This window comes from Triturus cristatus, chromosome 12 (assembly GCF_964204655.1).
Source record: "Triturus cristatus chromosome 12, aTriCri1.1, whole genome shotgun sequence".
NCBI classification, from domain to species: Eukaryota; Metazoa; Chordata; class Amphibia; order Caudata; family Salamandridae; genus Triturus; species Triturus cristatus.
In genome coordinates this window covers 213,962,674-213,985,301 of record NC_140595.1, presented here as the reverse complement: position 1 = coordinate 213,985,301, position 22,628 = coordinate 213,962,674, and the positions used below count along the sequence as shown (strand labels likewise).

At 44.5% G+C, this 22,628-nt stretch overlaps 1 protein-coding gene across 1 annotated transcript in view; it reads left to right on the top strand.

Moving 5' to 3' along the window:
• The window catches only part of HSD11B2 (hydroxysteroid 11-beta dehydrogenase 2), a 328,111-nt gene that overhangs the window by 237,523 nt on the left and 67,960 nt on the right, over nucleotides 1-22,628 (top strand). Inside the window, exon 2 of the mRNA XM_085639955.1 lies at nucleotides 13,792-14,004. Within this exon, the coding sequence (XP_085496081.1) occupies nucleotides 13,792-14,004 (213 nt within the window). The remainder of the gene's footprint in view (nucleotides 1-13,791; nucleotides 14,005-22,628) is intronic.

The window sequence follows — 22,628 nt, the reverse complement described above, 5'->3', positions numbered from 1 at the left end:
AAAGGTTTGCATTTATATAGCGCTTGCTACCCCTGTTGAGGTGTTAATGTGCTTTTTCGGCGAGTAGCACGCTACTTCGAAACCCATAAAGGATTAGTGGCGAATTAGTATAGTGAAATAGGACATTTATTTGAGTAGTGGACATGTTAGTCTGTTATTTGGATTGAAAAAGTGTAGTGGAGGGATAGAAGGGAAGGATTTTGAATTTTTTGTTGTTTTGTTGTTGCTATACCCTTCATTACGAGTGGTTATTCCCCCAGTAATAAGGACTAACATTCAGATCTTGCTGCTTACTGCACCTAAATGCCATCTTCTGCTTTTCTCCTGATAGATATCAGTAGATTTGGCCTGAAAGCATTTATCAAGGGAACATGATTCTCATTCCAAAACTCATAAGTCCAATAAGTGTGGTTCCAGGAGTTACCGCACATATCAGAATTTAATGAAAACTCGTAAGGAAGGTAAAGACAAACTTACCTTGGAAAATTTTTCAGACAGCATAAAATTGAAATTTCTCAAAACTTTAGCAGCATAAAACAGGATTTCAAAAATTCTAACTTCATGTAGAGGTGATATGGGGTATGCAGTCCTTTCGTGTTGTAATTGTTCACGCAGCTCTCTGATGGATGTCGCATGTAGTTTTTCTGAGTCCCCAGATAAATCAAGCAGTGTGTGTGTTCTCCTTTGTACTGCCAGTCACTGGTGTATTCAACTGTGTAGCTTTGGACCGTGTCATGTATGTGCATGTAACTTGCATGATCGAGGTAACTATTAGCAGCGATTACTACGCGTCTCTCGGACCTCTTTCAAGTGATTGCCGTCCTTTTTCCCCAGCACCCCTCCCCCCAGGGGCGGCAATCTGAGGGATAGCCCCGGGCGCCACAAGCTCTTGCTACGCCTCTGCAGTAGAGGATTCTCTATACTGAAATAATTGTCTAGGGAAAACTTTTTCTTAAAGTTTGGAAAGGAGGGGCAGTAGGGATAATACTTTGAAACTGCAGAGTCTGCTAATATCTTTATCGAAATTATATGAGTAGAGTACGCTTCCAGCAAGCTGGAACCACAGCTGAAGGCGATAAAGTACTAACAGAAGAGAGGTCCAAGGCTGCTTCTTTAGATGTCAAATTCTGACTTTGAGGCGGTAGGTACAGTGTAGGAACAGTCCTGCAGAAGGCAAGGGTTAATCTGGTATCTCCATGTGATAGGTGAGTAAGGAATGAGTATGCCTACAATGGATGGAGCCGTCAGAGCTCATTTGCTGCTGTGTTTCTATGAGTTCAGTAGGACATCACCAGATGAGACCATCCTCCTGACAGGTCACATGGTCACGTCTCGCGACCTCACCTGTCTCACATCTCACGAAGGTCATTTCCGTTGATGTTATGGTCAGGTTACAGGAGTTATGATGTGGTGTCGCTTTATACATTTTGCAAATTTCAGCGAGTGGGCCTGATAATCTCAAGAAGGGGTCAGGGAAAGGCTTTTTCTCTGGCATAATGTTATAGAAAATGGACCAAATAGTGCATTTAACGCACATCATCTATTTTTCGCAGCAGAGCAATAGGCTCCGAAAGGGTGCTCATGAAACGTAGCATTACTTTCATGGTGTGCTGAGTCGGACACTCCTTGGGTGTGATGCACGTTCACCCACTATAAGATTACTTTGGTAAAATGGAGACAAAAGTTGGCATTTTTCAGCACTTTTTCCCCTAAAATCTTTACTTCTGAAAAAAAAATTATACTGGCAATTTCAAATAACCTATCATTTACTACAGCAACTATCAACACTTCTTAATTCTGATATCGTGACTGGTAATGTCCTTGGAAGGTGTATGGTAGGAAACTAACGATATTACACAAATATCGCAGTCTCCGGTAGTACAGAAGAGCACACAGATTGTACGGGTACATGTGCCAGTGCTATCACTCAATGTATAGAGACTATTTAGATGTGGGCAGCAGCAGGTCACACTTGTCCAAGGGTTTTCGATAACGGCGCAGATTATCACTCAACTGCACAAAAGACCTATTTCTAAACACAATAACGTTGTCCTCAAACATCAGCTTGTCAGGTTATGCCCCCAGATTGCCAGAGATTGCCACCAACATGCTAATGCCAGCATTTTGACATGAGGGCAGCATCATGCCGTGGATGCTGAGCAGCCCACCGCCTCATCCCTTTTAATCCCTCCTCCATCCAGTCCTTGTCTTGAACCTCCTGCTGAAGCCATCCCTGCACAACCGGGCGAGGCTACCTCACCTTGCACTGAACATGGATATCGCCCACAGGGGCAGAAGCCTCAATCTTTAGTTTGAGCCAGGGGTGGAGATCAGAGGATAGAGAGGAACATTTACGCCAGCTCTGGCCATCCATAGAAAGTAATTTCATGGCCACTTCCTTTACAAAGGGCAAAAAATATCCTTAGTATTGCCATCCAGGGAAGACTTTAGGGCCCCGAAGGGAAGGGAGTCCCGGAGGGAGTGCTGCAGACTGACTTGGATCATACTGTAGATCGGGCAGCTCTCACCCAAAACCTCTGTTCACTTGGCCTGGCAGCAGGGGGCAGTGGTCCTCCCAGCAGGACAGCCATGCCTCAGTACACAGTACTGCCCATTCCACATATCGTAGTCCCACCGTTCCACGCGGCAGTACCTAGAATCATCAGCCCACAGCGCCTCACATTCATATCCACATGCCCAGTGCCTCTATTCCACAAGCTAGACTGCCTGTCATCCCAGGGTTCACTGTCCCACCCATCCCACCAGGCTAGTGCCTGACATGCCTCAGAGCTGCACACCTCCAGCTTACGCACCCCTAACCTAAAGCACGGGGGAGCCTGCTCTGAGGTCTCCAGCCTTGATACAGCTGCACTCCTCCTGCGGAGTCACTGTCATAATTGCTTCCCCCTAAAATTGTGGGAGACCTTTGAATCCAAAACACACAAGATGATGCACGGAATGTTGCACATTGGCAAAACATTCACCCCCAGTCCCAAATCTGGGTTTAATCCATCGTTATTTTGCTCACCACGCCACCCCAGTTCAGACATGGCCATATGCAAATCAGTCTGGACCCTGTGCCTCATGGGAACAGTCCAGACCGAACTGCCAAGCCATGTCTTCCCTGGACCGGAATCAAGCATCCCAGGACCGGTTTCAGGGTTTCACCCCTCTTCAGCCAGGATAGCTTGACTCCAGTGGTGTAGTGAGCCCGGGACCTACGTCTGGGCATACCCTTCCCACATAGAGCAAACAGAAAAACACACCAGATGATGTACGGAATGTTGCACATTGGCAAAACATTCACCCCCAGTCACAGATCTGGGTTTAATCCATCGTTATTTTGCTCACCAAGCCACCCCAGTTCACACATGGCCATATGCAAATCAGTCTTGACCCTGTGCCTCTGACTGGATGGCTGTTTGCAGGCCCGCTCCGACAAGACTATATATAAACTGAGAATTTGTTCTTACCCAGTGCTCGCCCTTCACTAAGAGAAGTTTTGCACACCTGTGAAAAGGAAGGAGAATCCATCTGTCTCCCTTCCAGGGATCTGGACTAAAACCCTAGGTCTGAGGACAAAATGTCTGTTGCTGCGCCCTACTGATGTTGGAGATACATAGCAAAAACCAAAGGAAATAATGGACGGAGTGTTGAACATTGCAAGCACTCACCCCCAGTCAACTGATCTGGGTTTAATCCATCACCGTTCTTTAGCCCACTCTGCCACCCCAGGAAGCTTGTTTCCGGTCCAGGGAAGACATGGCTTGGCAGTTCGGGCTGGACTGTTCCCATGAGGCACAGGGTCAAACTGATTTGCATATGGCCATGTCTGAACTGGGGTGGCAGAGTGGGCTAAAGAATGGTGATGGATTAAACCCAGATCAGTTGACTGGGGGTGAGTGCTTGCAATGTTCAACACTCCGTCCATCATTTCCTTTGGTTTTTGCGTTGGAGATACATAGCCTGGAGGATTGGGCCACCATGGGATCTGTGGCTAGCCATCCCTTTTACAAGTTCGGCGTAGACGCGATAACTTGATTCTGCCAGGTAGATCACCAGCAACTATGGTTAAGGAAGAGTTCTCATACCACTTGTAAAGGCCATCAGACCCAGGGATGAGGGGATACAGAGGCAACTTGTGATCCCTGCCAGAGTACTGAAATTCCATCAAATGCTTCGAAGTTACAGAGCATATTACCTTAAAAAATGTTATATATTTTACGCTAAAAACACAGGATTTATATCAATTTTGAGTGATACATGTGCTAGTTGAAGCAGACATTCCCCCCTCCCCCTTAACGAGCAAGGGGTGTCTATTCGGCTTCCGTACCCGCTCAAAGTCAATGGTTAAAAAGCAGGTTCTTGGCGTTTCAGTGAGCTGGGAGTAGTATATCTTCCCTTACATTCCAAGGAATGAGGAAGTACTTGTATCGGTGACTGTCTGACCTCGCTGGGGTCAAACGGTCCCCGGAGCCCCGGTCAAGGAGCGGGCACTTAGGCGTCCGAGGCCCCTTGCACTGTAAGCGGAGCTGAGTGACGAGGCAAGCTCACGCATGGACGGACTGAGCTCCCGTGCTGGGACCCCTCTTCATCTGGCGCGTGGGCATCTTGCTACCCTCAAGCATCAAACACGGGGCTCTGGCCGCGCGCCGGCCGCTCGCGATGCTTCACGCTCCGCTTGGCACCGCGCGGTAAACAAACTGCAGCCGCCCCGGAGCTCTGTTAATGTTCACCGCTGCACGGGCATGAACCGTGCTCGCGGTACAATATGTTCTCTCCAATGCGCAGTCATTCACTCCCAGCCTGTCCTCGCTCGTCTGTAGCCTCTGTCGCGCCCCTCTTGTACATCTCGTCTCCCCCCTCTCCATGAGGACTCACCCTTCTTTGTCCCCTTCCCGCCGCCTGTCTCCCTCTGCCTTACAGCCCGCTTTCTCCCCCCTCTCTGCTAAGCTTTTTCCCTCTCTCCTTTTCTTACTCTGTTATGTTCTTCCTCTCGTGGGTTGTCATTCTGTGCTCTTCAGTTACCCACCTCTCTCCTTGGAAGTGGAATAGTCAGCAATTTAACATATATGTTGCTATATGCAGGGCTTTAAGTGGGATTCAAAATCTGGGTGGGGGGGGGGTCTCTCCACAGGGCGTGACCAATGTAATTAAGGGCGTGTCTTAAAAACACATAAGCTAAACATTTGTGCTTAGCCTAGTGTGCCGCCCGACTTGGATTTTGCTGTTCCTGTCATTGCATCCAGATATATGATACAACAAGTAACATCATACCTTCAACAAGTCTGGACTATTGGCTTTGTCAATGGCTGTTAGTTGCATATGATAAATAAGTGGCAACTATGGCTTGCATATAATATTGAAAAAGCTTCCACTTATAGCCCTGGTAACACCACGACAATGTCGCTGCTCCCGAGTTTCAAAAAGAGAAGGGAAATCCTGAGAGAAAATGACTCTCTTTAAAGGACCCAAAGCAACCAACGCTGGCCCCCTTGCATTATGGTGCAAGGGTGCCTGTGTTGGCGCTAGGCAGCTTAATGTAGGTAGCTCTACCACTAGGGAAAACGCAGGGGTGCACCGCAGCTTTGTAAATACAGTGCATCTCTGCATTTTCAGAATGGCGGAGCCTGGCGTTAGCAAGTTTTGCTCAATGCGACATTCTGTTGTACATATGCCCCAGAGTATGGTGTCCCAGATTTAGCACTTACCCACAGCAACACATTAAAGATAATTCTTATCTATGACAATGTGCACAGGAAACCACCTAAGTGCCAGATTGTTTCAAGGGCAGCACCGGCCCAAACCCTATGGCGTCAAATAACCCCTCCAAGGGCAGTTTGTAACCATTAACCCCTTCGCTGCGGCGGGAATTCCGCCGCAGCGCTGGGGGGTGCGGGGGGGCAGCGCGGTGGCGCTGTGCTCATGACGGAGCCACTCCGTCATGAGCCACGGTTGAGCTGTGCTCATGACGGAGTGGTTCCGTCATGACTCCGCCCAGTTGCGTTGTCCCCCCACACAGGCGGGGAAACAGCGCCGCGTGGGCGGAGCGGCCGCCAACGGTCGTGGCATGACGGAACCGCTCCGTCATGAGCACACGGCAACCGTGGCTCATGACGGAGCGGTTCCGTCATGAGCGGGGAAGGGGTTAAAGGGGGCAGCATCAAACCACGAGCCGATGTATAGCCCCTAGCTACTGCAGAAGCAGCTCCGAAATACTATATTGCTGGAAGAGCAACCCCTAACCATAGGATTTTTGAACTGCAACCTCTAAGTGGGGTTGTTTTAGGGGAAGCCGCTCCACCTCCCTGGCTGTTTGAAGGGTAGGCCCTATTCAAAGGACATCAGCTAACTGTGCCCAGGGAGGCCTCTCCAGGTTGTTGTGATCTGGCCATCTGGCAGCACACCAGCACAGGCTAGTTAAATATTAAAAGTCTTTGCACAACTTGAGAGGCATGAGCACGAACTTTTTATGGCCAATGCTTTATTGCTGTTTTCGATTTACTGTCTAGGAACAAATGGCACATTTATTCCCACACAAGATCACATCCAATCTGGCAGCATAATAAAAAAACAGGTCACGCAGAAAGAAAGGAGGGAGGTGGCAGTTATAAATCTCTGGTTACTGACCCGAAACATGGCAGCTAGATACAGGTGAAGGGGCAGTGTAATGAGAAACTGACCTACATGGCTCTACATGACACATGGGCCCTCATTTACTAAAGTTTTGCAAGACTGCTCACATCAATTTATTTATTATTTTAACATGCATTTTATTACTTATTTCCTGCTGATCCCAAACTATTGTAAATCATTTGTTAAACTTTAACAGAGTCCCACAAAACAGTTGAAGTATGTCGTGCTCGGGACCACCAATAATCCTTAAGAGGACCCTGGATAGAGAGACAGAGGTAGACAAGAGGCAGGGAGGGAGAGAGGCTCAGAAATGAAAATGGAATAAACAGAAGTGAAATAGAGAGAAAGTTCACTTTCCCAAGTGGCCCCTTAGAAGTAGGGACCTGGGCCTTGCAAGTAGGGACTTTTCCCTGCCTTAAAACATCTCTGATTTAAAGACCATGTTCTCAGTGCGAAATAGCATTGTGTCACGCGAATGGTTGGGGAGCCTTTAGCAAATAAGCATCATGATGTCAGGGGTGGCTTGAGTGCAGGAGCATCAATGCAATGTAAGCAGGTGAGAATTTTTGTAATTTTGCAGCAATGATAAATTACACATTGGGAAAGAGGGGCACAGATCACTTGATTTCTGTTAAATAGGCCGCTTTATTAAAACAGGTGCCCCTTACAATATTTTCCGGGGATATTCGCCTTTCAAAACAAAAACCTTGTTATACATCAAATAAACTAGCCATTCTCTTACCCCATCTCTACGGTCCCACACACATATCCCACCTCTCAACTATCTATTTCCTACAGTACTGCAGTTCAACAGTTTGTAAACTTAACTTTACCCTACAGCCTATGGCTGCATGTATTAACATCTAGCCAACTTAACTTCCGATACTTAACCATGAACCTCCTGCCTAGTCCAAGTGAGAGGTTGTTCACCCCCTCCCTTTCCATGTGGTTCGCAAGTGCAACAACAATGAAACTTCTGTAAACTCATGCAGAACTTTCCAGGCCACCGCCAAGCACCTGTCTCAAGCAAAAAACATTCGTACAAACAACGACCCCCAATTGTGCACCTGTCCCAACCAGAAGCCCAAAGGGGGAAAAAGTAGACAGGAGAAAAAATCCTAGAAACCAAGAGCAAAGAGTCCCGGGCGGGCAGGGCAACAACAATTCCCAGCCTACACTCTCTGCCACCAGTCACCAGGTCAAGTGTACCTTAAATGGTGGCAGCAGACTCAAAATAGACCATTATAACCCCCTTGGGCTACACCCAAATTGATATAGAGCCCAAACAAGATGGCAGTCTCCTGGCCTACACCACCCTCACAATATCCCTGGGGGGCAGACCTCAATGTGGCCGGCGGTCCCTGAAACTCCCATTTTCAACAAAACTCTTCATCTACTGCATAATCAACAGATTTCAGGAAGAAAGTCCTGCTCAAACTGATCAAAAGAAAGAACTGTCTGTAAACTACAATGCATCACATCACATCCCATCTCAAGAGACTGCACTGGCTCCCGATCCAGAAGAGATGCCAGTCCAAGATGCTGACCCACGCATAGAAGGCCTGAAAACGAAGGACCTTCCACCAACCAACCAGACACCTTCGATCAGCTTCTCTCTCCCTCACAGACACTCCACATATCCACCGAACCAACAACGAGGGACGCTCCTTCCCACACCTGGCTGCCAAGGCTCAGAATGGCCTCACTCCTGTAATTCAGAAGAGCGCTAAAGACCTAGGTGCTTGATTGCCCGCACCTCCACGCAGCAGCAGCCTAGAGACCCCTAGGGGTGATTTCCCACACTTTATAAATGTATAATTGACAGAATGCAGTTGGTGTCATTTTACAAAAGTTAACTCACCATCTTTAAGTGTTGATGCCGGCGTCAGGACTTAAATAGGTGAGAATCAGAATAAGGTATTACCTCTCATTTAGGCCATGATAGATTGAGAACATTTCAGTTGAGTACATCTTAACTGGATACCACAACACCTACATGCTTAAGCACATGTAAATACATTTGGAACATTGCTGGAAAAATCATTAGTTTTGGATCATGGAAAGGTATAGCAAGGATTAAAACTAAGATAGACAGATAGCAGACAATAGGAACAACAGTGTCGGCAGTGTAACCAAATTCCTTCTGGGTAAGGTCACTGCATAATGGACTTCTGTATATTACTCGTTTCCCAGTCAGGAACAGACGCCCTTGCACTAGTGACTCTATTCGTCCTGTGTGAATTTCTGTATTGATGTCTCTATTGCACACTGGCGCAGCTTTCTAGGTGCACTCTGGGAATGTTTGTGAATTCCCCAAAATTTTAAAGTACGTTCACAAGGAGACAAAAATCTCTGCCTGGACCGTTCTGTTTCTTTTGGTGAACAGGGTCCTGTTATTGTATTAACCAATGCTTTCTTTTATGATTCACAGGGCTGGACTGGCTGTAGCGTGCACTGGGCATTTCCCTGATGGGCCGCCAGGGTGGGGGCCGGTTTTAGACCCCTGCGGCCGTTTTTTTGTTACCAGGGGCCGGCCCCCAGAAACAAAAGCGGCACAAAGCTTTCCTTCGACTAGCAACCAAGAAATCTCCCCCCCCCCCCCCCCCCCCCCACTGTGCCCGGCTGAGCTCCTGGTCAGGGCTGGTTTCGGTTCCCAGTCCGGCCCTGACTGTTCATTCCAAATAAGGCTTACAGTACACTATGCTTACAGCTTTTTTTCAGCCAAGAGAAAAGTCAGAATTTGGACAAATTCAAACCTTTCAAAAGCTTTTTAGGTCTAGTGTATTGCTACCCCCTTGTGAAAGCCTCACACGATAAGTAAATACACACTGTTCTAAAAAAGGGTACACATGTGGGTTTGTGTTTTGAGGAGCGCAACAGTATATGTTTCTTTATACACAAAATCACTTATTTTGGCAAATGATATTTTGTAAAGCATCAGTTGATCCATTTATTTTTCGTTTCCCAATTACCTCTGCATTTTCTTACACACTGAAGTCTATTTTTATCTATGAGTAGTGTGTTACAATTTCACCCCAGCTAGATAATAACTCTACATGTGGCTTTATGTAGACAATGCTGTTTTACTTTTCTTTTCCATGCTGCCTGACTCATCTACCCCTGCATCATAACAGAAACAGATTAAAGACACTTTGCAAAAAAAAGATCCCTCTTGCTGAAATGAGCACAAAGGTGGAAGAGGAGGGCTACCAGAGAGACATACCATAATAAAACATTGAATAGAAATCACGTTGTCCTGTCCCACACACACACACCACAACAGAAAGTACCCTCTTAACGGGTGCAAGCTGCTCTTCGTAGCAGGGTTGGATTGGGATTAAAAATCGGCCCGAGCACGCTAAAAAAAAGTGGCCTGTATTTGCATGTTGCCTTCCGGCAAAACACTGCTTTGGCGAAATTATTTTTTTTAAAAAGGGGTGGGGGGTAAAAAAAAATGCACGGATTAGTTTACACTGGTGAAACACCCCTGAAAACAAGAGAGGCCACTTTTGCTCAGGCCCCCTGCCCCTGCTCAATATGCATATGTTAATGGTCCGGCCCAGCGAGAGAAAGGGAGTGATACCTCTGCCCGTTGATAAAGGGGAAGTAATGGACGCCAGGATCTGCCTCCAGAAAGGCCACTCCGGCACCCACTGGGCTGGAGGGGGCATCGAACAAGGCAGAAACCAGCCAAATCGGCCCCCAGGCTGCTAGAAAAAGCAGCCCACAGCTGGAATTCGGATACCGGCCCCTCGGGCATTGCCCGAGTGCTCGTGTTACCAATCCGACGCTGCTCCTTAGAGACTGTCAATATCTTCAACTACCCCACCTTCTCCAAGGCCAGACTTGCAACCAAAAGTAACCCTGGAAAAAGTTTTCCAATCAGCCCAGCTCCCTTCCTCCCTTTTTCTATTCATTCATTGTCGTTCTCTAGCTCTTTGTCTTTCTTTTTATCTGCCTCTCGCTAGCTCCTTCTCTTTTTGCTTTCTCTCTCTCCTGTTTTCCCCAACTCACTTTGCCTTCCGTCAATTTCCAGGCATCTGCAGCCATCCACTGGCGTAACAAAACTTGAGGGGTTCCTCTTTCAAGGCTCGTGGATGGGCCCCATCGGGACTCAATTATGAGCTCTACGGTCAGAATACTATGCTGAGGGGGCCCCCTGGAGCTTGGGGACCCCGTGCACTGCTGCGGCTGCAGGGGCCTTTGTTACGCCACTGGAGCCATCAATCTTCAAAAACCAGCATTCAATGGCTTTAGCCTCCCAGAGAAATGGTAGATGAGGAAAAATGGCCAGTCCGCCCCTGTCCTTCCCACCAAGCCCATTCATCAAGGCCCCCAGCCTCCTCGACATGAGGAGAAAAAAAATGTCGTCCGAGATAGACCCCCTTCAGTTTAACCGGATACCCAGTCAAAGACTCAATACATTCAAGTCTTTCTTCCTTAGAGTAAGCTATTTCCTAGCTAAGTTGTCCATACAAAGTGTTTATTTTGTTCTTTCTCAACATAGCAAAGTGTTTTCCAAAGGCCACAGAGCCTTGCTAAAAAGTAAAATTAGCTGTATCAAATTAAGTAAAGTTTCATTTCATAATTAGGGCTCCCCGTTTTATGGTATTTTTTTCCAACATTTCCATCTGTATTTATCCATATTTATTTTATGGCCATCTCATTGGTATTTATCCATATTTCTTTTGTGTTTTGAGAATAAATGAGGTCCCAAAGTTGTATATTTCCACATGTATTTAACTCCTATACGTGCCCTTGAAAGCCTGTCACGTTTTAGCAAATAAAGAAGCCACATATAACATAGCCTTACACCCACAGGTACATATGAACATTATACTACAAATATATGGTAACATATGCCTGTATCTAAGGAAATTTCATCTTGTGTTTTAACTCTTTATGCTGTCTATCTGCTCAGCTTTTGCCTTGAATTCATGAAAGATAGCATTGAGTCTTAGACTTAATTTTAAAAGACAACTTCTTGGGAATTTAAACTCTGCAAAGATGTGAGCTGTGTGCAATATCCCCTGCTATACGACATACCCCAAGCAGCTGGTTTCACTTGTGTGTATTAGTCCTAACACCCCTGTGAACTCCCTCAGGAGAGGTGGCAGTGCTTTCTCCACACATCCACCGGATGCAAAGCATATTGTACGCTGAAGCCTTTTCTGCCAGTTGTTGCCTATGCACTGGAAGCAATAGTACCAAGGGTGCGGCCACAACCTCCTGTTCATTGGGGTCAGATGTTGTCCGAGCTGGGGATCCCTCTGCTACGTAATTGATCTGGTTTGTTGAATGCATTATGACGGCTGTGCATGTACCACTCACTTGATTCCTCTAGCACGTAGTAAAAAATAAATTTACAATGGCCTTAGTTTCGCTCCCGCAGTGCACCCCTCTCCACTCGCTAAGGCTGGATATGGGACGAGCTACCATTATCGAAAAGGCAAAGTTATGCCCTTTGTTATTCTGGCTCAGTTTAAAATCAACTCCAGAGCCGTGTTCATATGTGGCTGCCCTTTACGGAGTCCAGGCACTTGATCGATTTAAGAAGATCCTTTGGTTGCAGGAAATGACATCCCTGCTCACTGCTATTGGCTTAAAGGGGCTGTGGGAATCGAGGGATTCCGTGGGGCTGCCTACAAAGGAATTACTTAAGAAATATTATTGGGGAATATGGGAATGCCCTCTAATACAAACCTATTGAAAATGGGTGCACAACTGTATGAGTACGGTCTGGGGGTAAGCTTGCAACCCGAAATTAAAAGGTGCCTCTTGAACATCTGGACGCCCACGGACATGTCCGTAAAAGGTAGAATATGGGCAACGCTTGGACAGGTAATTGCAAAATGTAATATAGCACGCCTATGGGGAGCGGGAACACCTCCAACGATAAGTGCATGCAAGAAGGACATGGACTGGTGCATGCTGCAAGAGAAGACAGTCTATACAGCACGGGGGTGCCCCCGGAAACGGGTGGCAGTTTGGTCAAAATGGAATGAGTACCGCTGAAACTTGTGTGAACCTCCCATGCTCCCTTCCCTTGACGAACCATTAACGCCGTAATGATCATGTACTGATACCATCTTGTGTACTGTTACATCTGAAGTAATATATTTGGATGAGAGTCTATGGATGCAATACTCTAATATCTATAAGTGCAAATGTAAAATGACCAACAAGTTTATTTTTACAAATAAAAAGAGTTTAAAAAAAATATATATATATTATTGGCACTGGGTGGCCAAGTCTTCCCTTTCATATTCGTCTTGGGGACGCCTAACTACTGAGTTTATGGAGTTCAAACAGCTTGCTTCATATGAATATTACCTGGATGCTGTCACGCTTAACCAGGACAGGAAGCTGTTTATGCAATTTAGATTTGCTTCACTTCCAGTGAACGCTCTTACAGCTTCCTGGCGCCCACCTTCTAGTGATTTACAACATTGTGCAGGCTGTCCTCATGTTGTGGACTCGATAGATCGTATATTTTTTGCCTGCCCATTATACAAACGGCCGAGAGTCAAATGGTTAGCTCCTATATGTAAACGCTTTGGTATCCGGTGCCATTTATCGCCGCTGCGCATCTCAATATCTGACGCCAGATTTGTAATTGGTTGCGCTGTAGCAAAGTTCCTTGCACTATGTGGTACATTAAAAAGGTTATCTTAGCAATATCCAAACATTGTAATGTTATAGCTTCAGGACAGACCTTCTAATGTACCTTTTAACCAGTTTTAACAATTTTAATATATATCGTTTTCTTGTTTTAATGTGCAAAACCTGTTTTTACGGTCTTTACCATTTTAGCTCTATACAAACAACGAACTAATTGTTTCATAATGGGCCTTGCTATTTATTACTCTTTCGTTACGGGCCCCCGCTGTATTTTTGTGCTTCACTGCTTTTTACCACTTGCATTTGTAGCACTAATTTTATTTAACTTTCATCATATTTTCAACATATATCTAATAATTCTGTCTTAATGAAATGTTTGTATTTTCACTTTTATGGTCATAAGACCGAAATAAAGTTTATGGCTGACTGACATTTACACTTAAAGTACTTGTGATCTCTTGTAGAAGTTTCATGTCAGCCACTTGCTGCTATCTTACTGTGACTAACCCTACCTCTACCGTTTGTTTTTTCAAGGCTGTGATACTGGATTTGGACACGCAGTAGCCCACAAGTTTGACTCGCTGGGGTTCCACGTCATCGCAAGCGTGCTGGATATGTCAAGTGCGGGTGCAAAGGAGCTCCGTGAGCGTTGTTCTGCAAGGCTCACACTTATTCAGGTGGACCTCACCAAGACTGAAGATATACAAAAAGCTTTACAACTCACAAGGACCTTGACCGTTGAGACGGGTAAGGGATTCCGTAAAGCCTCACACTGTTGACTCTAAACAACAACCTACTGATACAAGCCATACAAAGAAATGTTCAAATTGTGAAAGAAGAAATCCTAATGTTAACATAGGTTTGCTAATTTGGGTTTGGTCTCCTCAGAACTCTTATGCTAATACTTTTGTAGCTAGAGACACACACAGGCTGGCCCATCTTGATCAGTTTGGATCCATCGGGTACAATACGAGTGATTTTTGCCACAATAATTACTTAGAAGTCTCTGTTAAGTTAAATAGGCTCTCGCACACACATGGAACCCTGAGGAAGGTGGAGCCTGAAAGCTTGTGTTGGTTGCATTAAGGATTTCATACAACTGGTGTTGTTCAAATAAATAGCATATCATAGGACTTTGTAAGAAAATTCTGCTAGCTTGAACCAGCGAGGTGCAGCCTGTGGAACTTGAAAGAATTAAAATATTTGTAGTTACTGTCTAAGAGACCCAGGCCCTGATTCTAAGTTGAATCTCTAACCATGTGCAAAGATCGGCTTCTGCATAGATTGGAATTTTAAACACCTTAACCGACGCTTGGAAAACTATTTCCATTACTGTGTGCCAGCAGGAGTCAGGAGACCTTAAGTCAGGCAGAGTTTTCTTTATTTTTGATGTTTCTTCCCATGGTGAGGAATGTTTTGAAGATGCTAGTCTTATCCTTTGCACTAAGCCATGATTGAAGAATCCCATACAACGAACCCGGGCAATCTTCCCTTGGAAAACTCACTTCATTTTTCAACACTTCCTTCCTCATCTTACTGCATATTTCACAGCGCCCCACATGCAAAATGTCCCTAGTCCTCCTTCACCTGCAGGAGCCTTGTCCTCCTCTTTTCCAGTCACTTGCATAGGAGATGAACTTTCCTCCTGCTGGGAGAATGAACAAAAAGTGGAGATTTGTTCTGACCCCAAATGGTTACAATTCCTGCGACTCCTGTTCTGGACCTCCACTTCAAGAAGAATAGTTGCTAAAACTTCCCTTTGTTTTGCTATATGTTCCTGTTCCAATCCCAAATGAGTAACCTCTACCAAATGGTAAGTGCTGACACCACTTCAAATTTCTTACGCCCGGAGGCAGTCCCACTGCCCTCCAGTTGGTCTGCAATTAACAGCCAGTCTGGGATGTGTATATCAATCTCTGTGCTGTCTAACAGCCAGCTGGAAAAGAACGAGTTTGTCAAGTAATCATACTTCAATTTAAAGTTTTTAAAAGTTGTATTTCAACTAACTTATCTCCAATCTATTTTAAACAATGAATTATATTTTAATAGCAATTGGAAAGTATCTTTGAATAGAATCTCTACTATTTCCCGGGCAAAGTTGAAAAAAACCTATGGCCTGATTCACAAAGGTAAACGTACACTTTTGTGTAAGTTTACTACTTCTCGGTATTCACAAAGGCAAACAATTTGGTTTTGTAGAGTGCTGTACTCACCCGTGAGGGTCTCAAGGAGCTGGGGGGTTAGGGGAGTGCGCAGCTTGGTTGGGGTAATTGAGGTTCATTCTGAATTGGTTCAATGTCGGGATCCGTTGGAGGTGAAGGGGAAGTTCATTCCAGGTCTTGGCTGCAAGGTAGAAGAAGGATCTTCCACCTGCTATTGTCCTGTAGAAACGAAGGAGAGCGACTAGGGCGTGTCCGCTGAGTGGAGGTTTCTCTTGGGAGCGTGGAAGGAGATTCTGTCATTGAGGTATTGGGGTCCGTTGTTGTGGAGGGTTTTGTAAGCGTGTGTGAGGAGCTTGAAGGTTATTCTTCTTTCAACGGGGAGCCAGTGGAGGTCGAAGAGGTTTTGGGTGATGTGGTTGTGTCGTGGGATATCGAGGATAAGTCTGGCTGCAGCATTCTGGACTGTCTGGAGTTTGCAGGGGAGTTTTTAGTGAATTCCAGCGTAGAGGGCGTTGCCGTTGTCCAGTCTGCTGGTGATGAGTGTGTGGGTGATGGTTTTCCTGGAGTCGGGGGATCCGCTTGAATGTCTTGCAAATTATGCAGAAGGTGTTGAAGCATGCAGAGGATACAGCGTTGATCTGGCCATTCATGGTGAGGTATGAGTTCAGTATGAAGCCGATGTTGCGTGCATGGTCCATTGGGGTGGGTGGTTTTCCGAGGGCGGGGGGCCACCAGGTGTCGTCCCATGCGGAGGGGGTGGAGCCAAGGCTGAGGACTTCTGTTTTCTCCGTGTTAAGCTTCAGGCAGCTGTTTCTCATCCAGGTCGCAACGGCTTTCATCCCTTCTTGGAAGTTGTGCCCAGTGATGTTAGGTTACTTGGTGAGGGAGAGGATGAGCTGGGGTTCGTTGGCGTAGGAAACTATGATGAGCCTGTGGTTACTGATGATGGTTGCGAGGGGGGCAATATAGACGTTAAAGAGTGTGGGGCTGAGGGAGGATCCTTGAGGTACACCACATCTGATCTCTGTTGGTTCTGAGAGGGAGGGCGGGAGTCTTATTCTCTGTGTTCTGCCTGAGAGGAGAGCTCATATCAAGTCTAAGGCCTTTCCTTGGATGCCGGCGTCGTGGAATTTGGTAGCTTGTGTGCAGAGGTAGACAGTGTCGAAGAATGCTGATAGTTCCAGGAGGATGAGGGCTGCTGTGTGCCCTTGGTCGAGGAGGGCTCAGATGTTGTCGGTGGCAGCGAGTAGGGTGGTCTCCGTGCTGTGGTTGCTGCGGAATCCGGATTGAGAGGTGTCTAGGATGCTGTTGGTTTCTATGAGGTGTGCTAACTGGGCGTTGACAGCCTTATCGTTGACTCTGGAAGCAAAAGGAAGCAGTAAGATGGGCTTGAAGATCTCGAGGTCTGTCGGGTCTGCAGAGGGCTTCTTTAAGAGGGGGTTGACTTCAGCGCACTTCCAGTTGTCGGGGAATGTGGCTGTGTTGAGGGAGCAGTTGATAGTTTGACGTAGCTCTGGTGTGATGGCAGTGGCTGCTCTGTGCAAGATGTGCAGTGGGCAGACGTCAGAAGGTGCTCTGGAGTGGATGCTCTTCATTGTCTTTAAGGTGTCTTCTGTGGTGAGAGGGATCCAGGTGAGAAGGGTCTGTTGGGTGGTGTCGTCGGGGGTGGGAGTTGAGGCGGTGCCGTGGACTTGGTCATTGAAAATATTGTAGAGTGTCTTGATCTTATCCACAAAATAAAACTTAGATGAAAAGTCTAACTTTGCTAGTAGTAATTTACCTTTCTGAGTACCGAAGAGTAGTAAAGTTATACTTTTGGTCTAGATTTACCTTTGTGAATCGGGCCCCTATTTTATTTATAACTAGGTTTTCTCATGGAGAATATAGCTTTGCCTACATAGCGATAAATCTCTATTTGAAACTGTTCACTGTAGGGAAATACTTTTCCTTGATATTTATCATGCCCTGCTATAATGCATTATGGTCCTAGCCCATGGGTTAACAAGGCACATATAGAGGTGTCTTTGCTAATATATGAGAGTCGGTTTTCCTACATGGCAAAGCACTTTTTCATGCCATGCGTCACTACAGTGGTTTTAAAACTGCAGCCCAGCCCGAGCACAATGGTGCTCTCTGGAGCCATACGCTTTGATTATAGATGTGGGTGATATAAAGGAGCAATCAGACACTACAGTCCACATATGACATTTAATTTTCATGCCACTGATGTGTTTTATGCATCAACTTACCACACAAACACACTCACACAAAATATACATATCCATTTGTTTGGTATTTCAAATGAATTCTAAAACTATACTTTAGAATATTAAGACGAGTACACTACAAAATCTAATTTTAAAACTCAAAAACATATTAGAATGTTTTATATATATCCACACTTTACATAAAACATACATATATAAGTAATTGTTTATTCTACTGCTAATTTGTTGAGGGCCTCTGCATGCTATAGAAGATGTAATTTTCAATATGTCTATCCTCCCCTTGTTGGCATCCACATAATTTAGAACCAGATCCAAAGTTTAACTAGTGCATACTGATGATGAGAAAATTGAAATTTACATCCGCTCTGGGTCATATTTTGGCTACTGAAGAAAGTGAATGCGATATATTACACAGAACACTAACACATGTTTTGCATTGATTAGATACAACTTGTTAGAGGATTGTATGTGATGACACTCGGTAATGAGGTGAGCCTGATTATGAATTTCCTAGGCATAATGTCTGTACTATACACATGGGCTATGAAGAGAGGTGTGTGTATCACATACTACATACATGTATCACTAAGCATGATGTCTATATTACACACATGGGCTCTAAAGAAAGGTGTGTGGATCATATACTACATATGAAAGACCTTTTGGGATTGTGACAGTGGCACTAATGTACCACGATACTTGATGTAACGCAACAGTTAATGAGCTGTAACTGATGTATTTCCCTTTTTCAGAATGGAAAGCTGAAAGATCAGGAACTGAAATGTCTGGGCACATGTCCCGTAAACCTGAGCACATGGGTGTCTTAGGTGGTGGCAACAATGTAATGAGATTTTATTTAAATTTAGACTTATGATATATATTTAATTTGTAGCCCTGATGAAGTTAGTGATGCCTACACATCAATCTGACAAAACACGTGTTGGCTGTGGCTATTGAAGACTGTTGATGGTTGGCTATTGAAGACTGAGAAATAGATCGATCTGAAAGCAAGAAGACTTGGACACACTTTTTTCATATATTTGTTGGCTGCTTGGGACAATCTGTTCATTGGTTACATAGTTGTGCTCTAATGAGTAACACATGTGTTACTTTCCTGTAACTGTGGTTTCCCAGCATTGGTATCTTTTATAGATTTGCATGATTTAATATTTCCCTGTCGTGGAAGTGAGAGTCAAGGCACAGTTATCTGAAAAGATTACAGACCGTGCCCAATTTCTTAGCACATCCACCTCATTGTAAGGGATCCAAACTCCAATCAATAAGGTGAAGGTGAAAGTGATCTCTGCTACATACATACATTCTGATGTTGAGGTGAGCCTTTATTCGAGAATGAGAGGGGCCACGTAAGAATCTATGAAAGAGATCAATAATGCACAACCAAAGTTACAGGTAAATAACCTAATTTTTCTCCAGCATTCGATCATTCATAGATTCACATGCTTGAATCAGAACAGTAAGCAGTATTAACTTTTCAATTTATTATATACTTTAGGAGATAATGGTGGGATAGAAAAGACATGCTCACCTTATTTTAACAGATGGCTATCACAGCCACATCTTCATCTGCAACTGCTTCCAAGCAATAGTGTATGATGAAGGTGTGACAGTTCTCTCAAGTTGTGGTTCGACAAATGTCTGCTAGGGACACTCCTGCATAGAGTGCTTATGAAGTCATTATGCTCCTCGTAGTATGGGCCGTAGCTGTATGTGTAAGAAACTTTCCTGCTTTTTAAAAAGCTTTTTTTCATCTACCTGTCTCGATAGTCCCCGTTTGGGACTGGGAAACCTTTATGTGATCTAGAGAAGGATACGAGAAGCTGCTTTGATTTTTTGGTTTATTTAAATCTATGTAGATAGAATCGGAGCATTTTCTGGCATCCAATGAATGTAGAGCTCTCAGCTGGATTTGTAGGATTTTGAAAGAATATCTTTCGGATTATCGGCCTATTGAGATGAAACCCGTTGGTAGTTTAGGCATGACTTTATGATTAGTTCTAAGTGTCACCTTGTCTTTTAGGATCAGTAGGAAAGGCTGTTTTCACTCTGCCCACTAAGTTTAAATCCAAATAAGACTGTCTCTTAATAGTGTTGCTTTGGTGGACAATTATTGAGGTTTTGTAAGCAGAGAACAGTTTTAAATCGTTGAAGTGGGCAGTTATTTTCAGTTTCATTTTCAGGACATGTTTACTTTAAGCTTTGTTCATAACAGATAGAAAATCCAATGATAGTAATTAATACATTATAACAGTTTTAAATATTTTATAATTGACGTTTGATCCCAGCAGTATCAAAATAGGCCTCTTTAAGAATAAGTGTTTTCAAAGAATTGTCGTGAGCCTTCATACAGCGGCACACATTGTTGATAAATTAAATTATGTCAATAAAAAACATAATGACACAAATAGAAATTCAGTGAGGAGTAGACGCCCTAAGATTAACAAGCATTGACAATATCAATAGGTCTCGCCTTGTGCGATCTATTCGCTTTGTCAGTGTTATTTCAGTCATGTTGTACAGCAGCGTTACAGCTGACAAGCATGGCTGAAATTAAATTTGAATTAAAAAAATTGCTATAACACAGTAGACACTGCCCGTGTGGTAGCACGTTTTATTTTCACTTTCAACCAAACTGCACAGCAGCCATGTTGCTGCTCAACATCGCTTCAAAAACATTGAGGAGGACAAGTAATAGAGAAATTTGGCTCAGTCAATGTTTTTATAGCCATGTTGTAGAGCAGTGCAACTACTATGTAGCATGGTTGGAAGTAAATTTAAAAAAGGCAAAATGATGCGATCAACGCTGGATGCTTCATAGCGCTTTTTACTTTCAACCATGCACATGTACAACATGGCTAAAAAAACATTGGGGTGGGCGAGACATATTGGCTTTGCCAATGCTTGTCGTTACATACTGCGAGAGAAGCAAAAAAAGAAATGCTACGTTTTATATGCCCAGAGAGATACATACCATTGTATACAATTTTAAAGAATTTTTGTAGCACAGCAGAAGGTGGGGCTTGGGGTGGGAAATTAATGCCCTCCAAAGCAGTTAATCGTTTCTTTAATTAAAGATGCATGTTAGTTACGATTGTCATGGATGAAGGAGGGCAGAGAGAAGAAGGGGGGTCAGCTTACAATGCCCATTTAAATGCAGCCTGGCTGCCCCTTTCCTGGACTCCATGTTCTGAAGTGACACAGTACAAGAGAAAATAGTAATGCTTGTATTGATAAGTTGTCCATTACAGGTCAGCTAATTGTCCTGTAGAACAGTTACAAAGCTGTTTCGATCGCATAAAACAAAATAATACAGAGGCACACTTTTAATTTAGGATGTCTTGATTGTATTGATTTTTTTTGTAACGCTCCGATCTCCCAGCGTTCATCTTCTGAAAGAAGGAACATTTTATTTACTGAAGAAAAACTGGAGAAAGCATCACAAAGATTTTACGGGAAATCTGGTGACACATGGGGAAAAAAAGATGGATGTCTCTCGGGCGGAAATGCCTCTTGCTTGAAGGCATCTATTGGAACGCATTCAGTCAATCTGATATGTGTGAAATGTGTGGGCTTGAAGCTGCTGTGTCAATTCTAAAGAAGGTGAATCTAAAACCCTCCCAAATGGGTGGGCTCAAAGCCCCTTTAGGTCTCGCCTAGGCAGCGCTTGCGCTGTCTCTTTGAGACATGCTGTATTCAGGTGTGGACTTTAAGCCTTGCTCGCTTTCTGCCCATCTTTTCAATTGGCTCCCGTTACTATCATTTGTAAATGGTGGCTTTTGATTCGTTACTAGGCTTAGTAGTCCCTCCTAAGTACCTCCTTTTCTCCTGTTGTAACATCCCATGAGGACTGCCCCTGTTACATGTGTTATTACTCAGTATGTTTTATTTACTGTTTGTAAGCATTATTTTCTTAATCACTTTCTCCTTAGCTGCTGTTGCAGGCACAACAGGCTATCTGCTTCAGCAATCAGAGGGCACGTGTTTTCTTGGTTCAGCGTGGCACCCGATCATGGACTAAATATCCTAGAACTGAAGCTGTGCACTCAAATGTATTGAAAGTTGAACAAAATACACAAGTTCAGTGTGCTACTCTGTGACAGAGCCTGCCCGTCTCCGTTGAAAAACTGCAACAAAAAAAAAACAGGTATCCGATGGTTGCCTGGAAACAAAGTGCTCAAACCATTAAAGCCGCAGGCTGAATATCTGTAAATTAATGCATTCATACAAACATAAGAAATTAAGTTCAACGTAGACTCATGAGAAATCAAAGTAAATCATTTATGTGTTCAAATACGTTTCTGAACAAGATCTATTCAAAACAAATGGTGGCATCTGTATTTTGAGTCAGTCCTAATGCATTTCGGGTGTCATGCACCCTTTTTGTGATACTGCTGCGGTGTAAAAAATCCACTACACTGTACCATATTTACAAAGGGACGCATCTAGGCAGATGCATCACTTTGTAAACCCCTTCGCTACATTATACCTGCAACAGGTATAACGTATGCAGAGTGGGCATTCCGGCGTAGAAAAGGCTTGTAGAAGTGTTGCAGTTAAATCTATGAGATTTCACTGCGCCACTTCTACGGCCTCACTGCGTCAAATCCTTACACTTGCTTGAAGCAGGCGTAAGGGGTGGCACAGGCCTTTTGACATGGGGCTTGTAAAATGACACATTGATGGAGTTGCGCCATTTTTGCGCTGGCAAATATGTCAGGATTCCTGACGTATCTATCAATCCTTGTGACATGGAGGGTCATACAGTAAATACGATGCATCCATTACGTCTCAAGGAGGGCGCACTGAAAAGTGTTACATTGCTGTTTTACTGCAGCAATGCAACACCCTTCATAAATGAGGCCCATTGCCAACTACAGCGCCAATAGTTCTAACTCTTCCAAATGCGAGACCTATTGCATTGCAAATGCTTGTTTAGATTAGTTTTATCTTAAAAGGTCGGTGT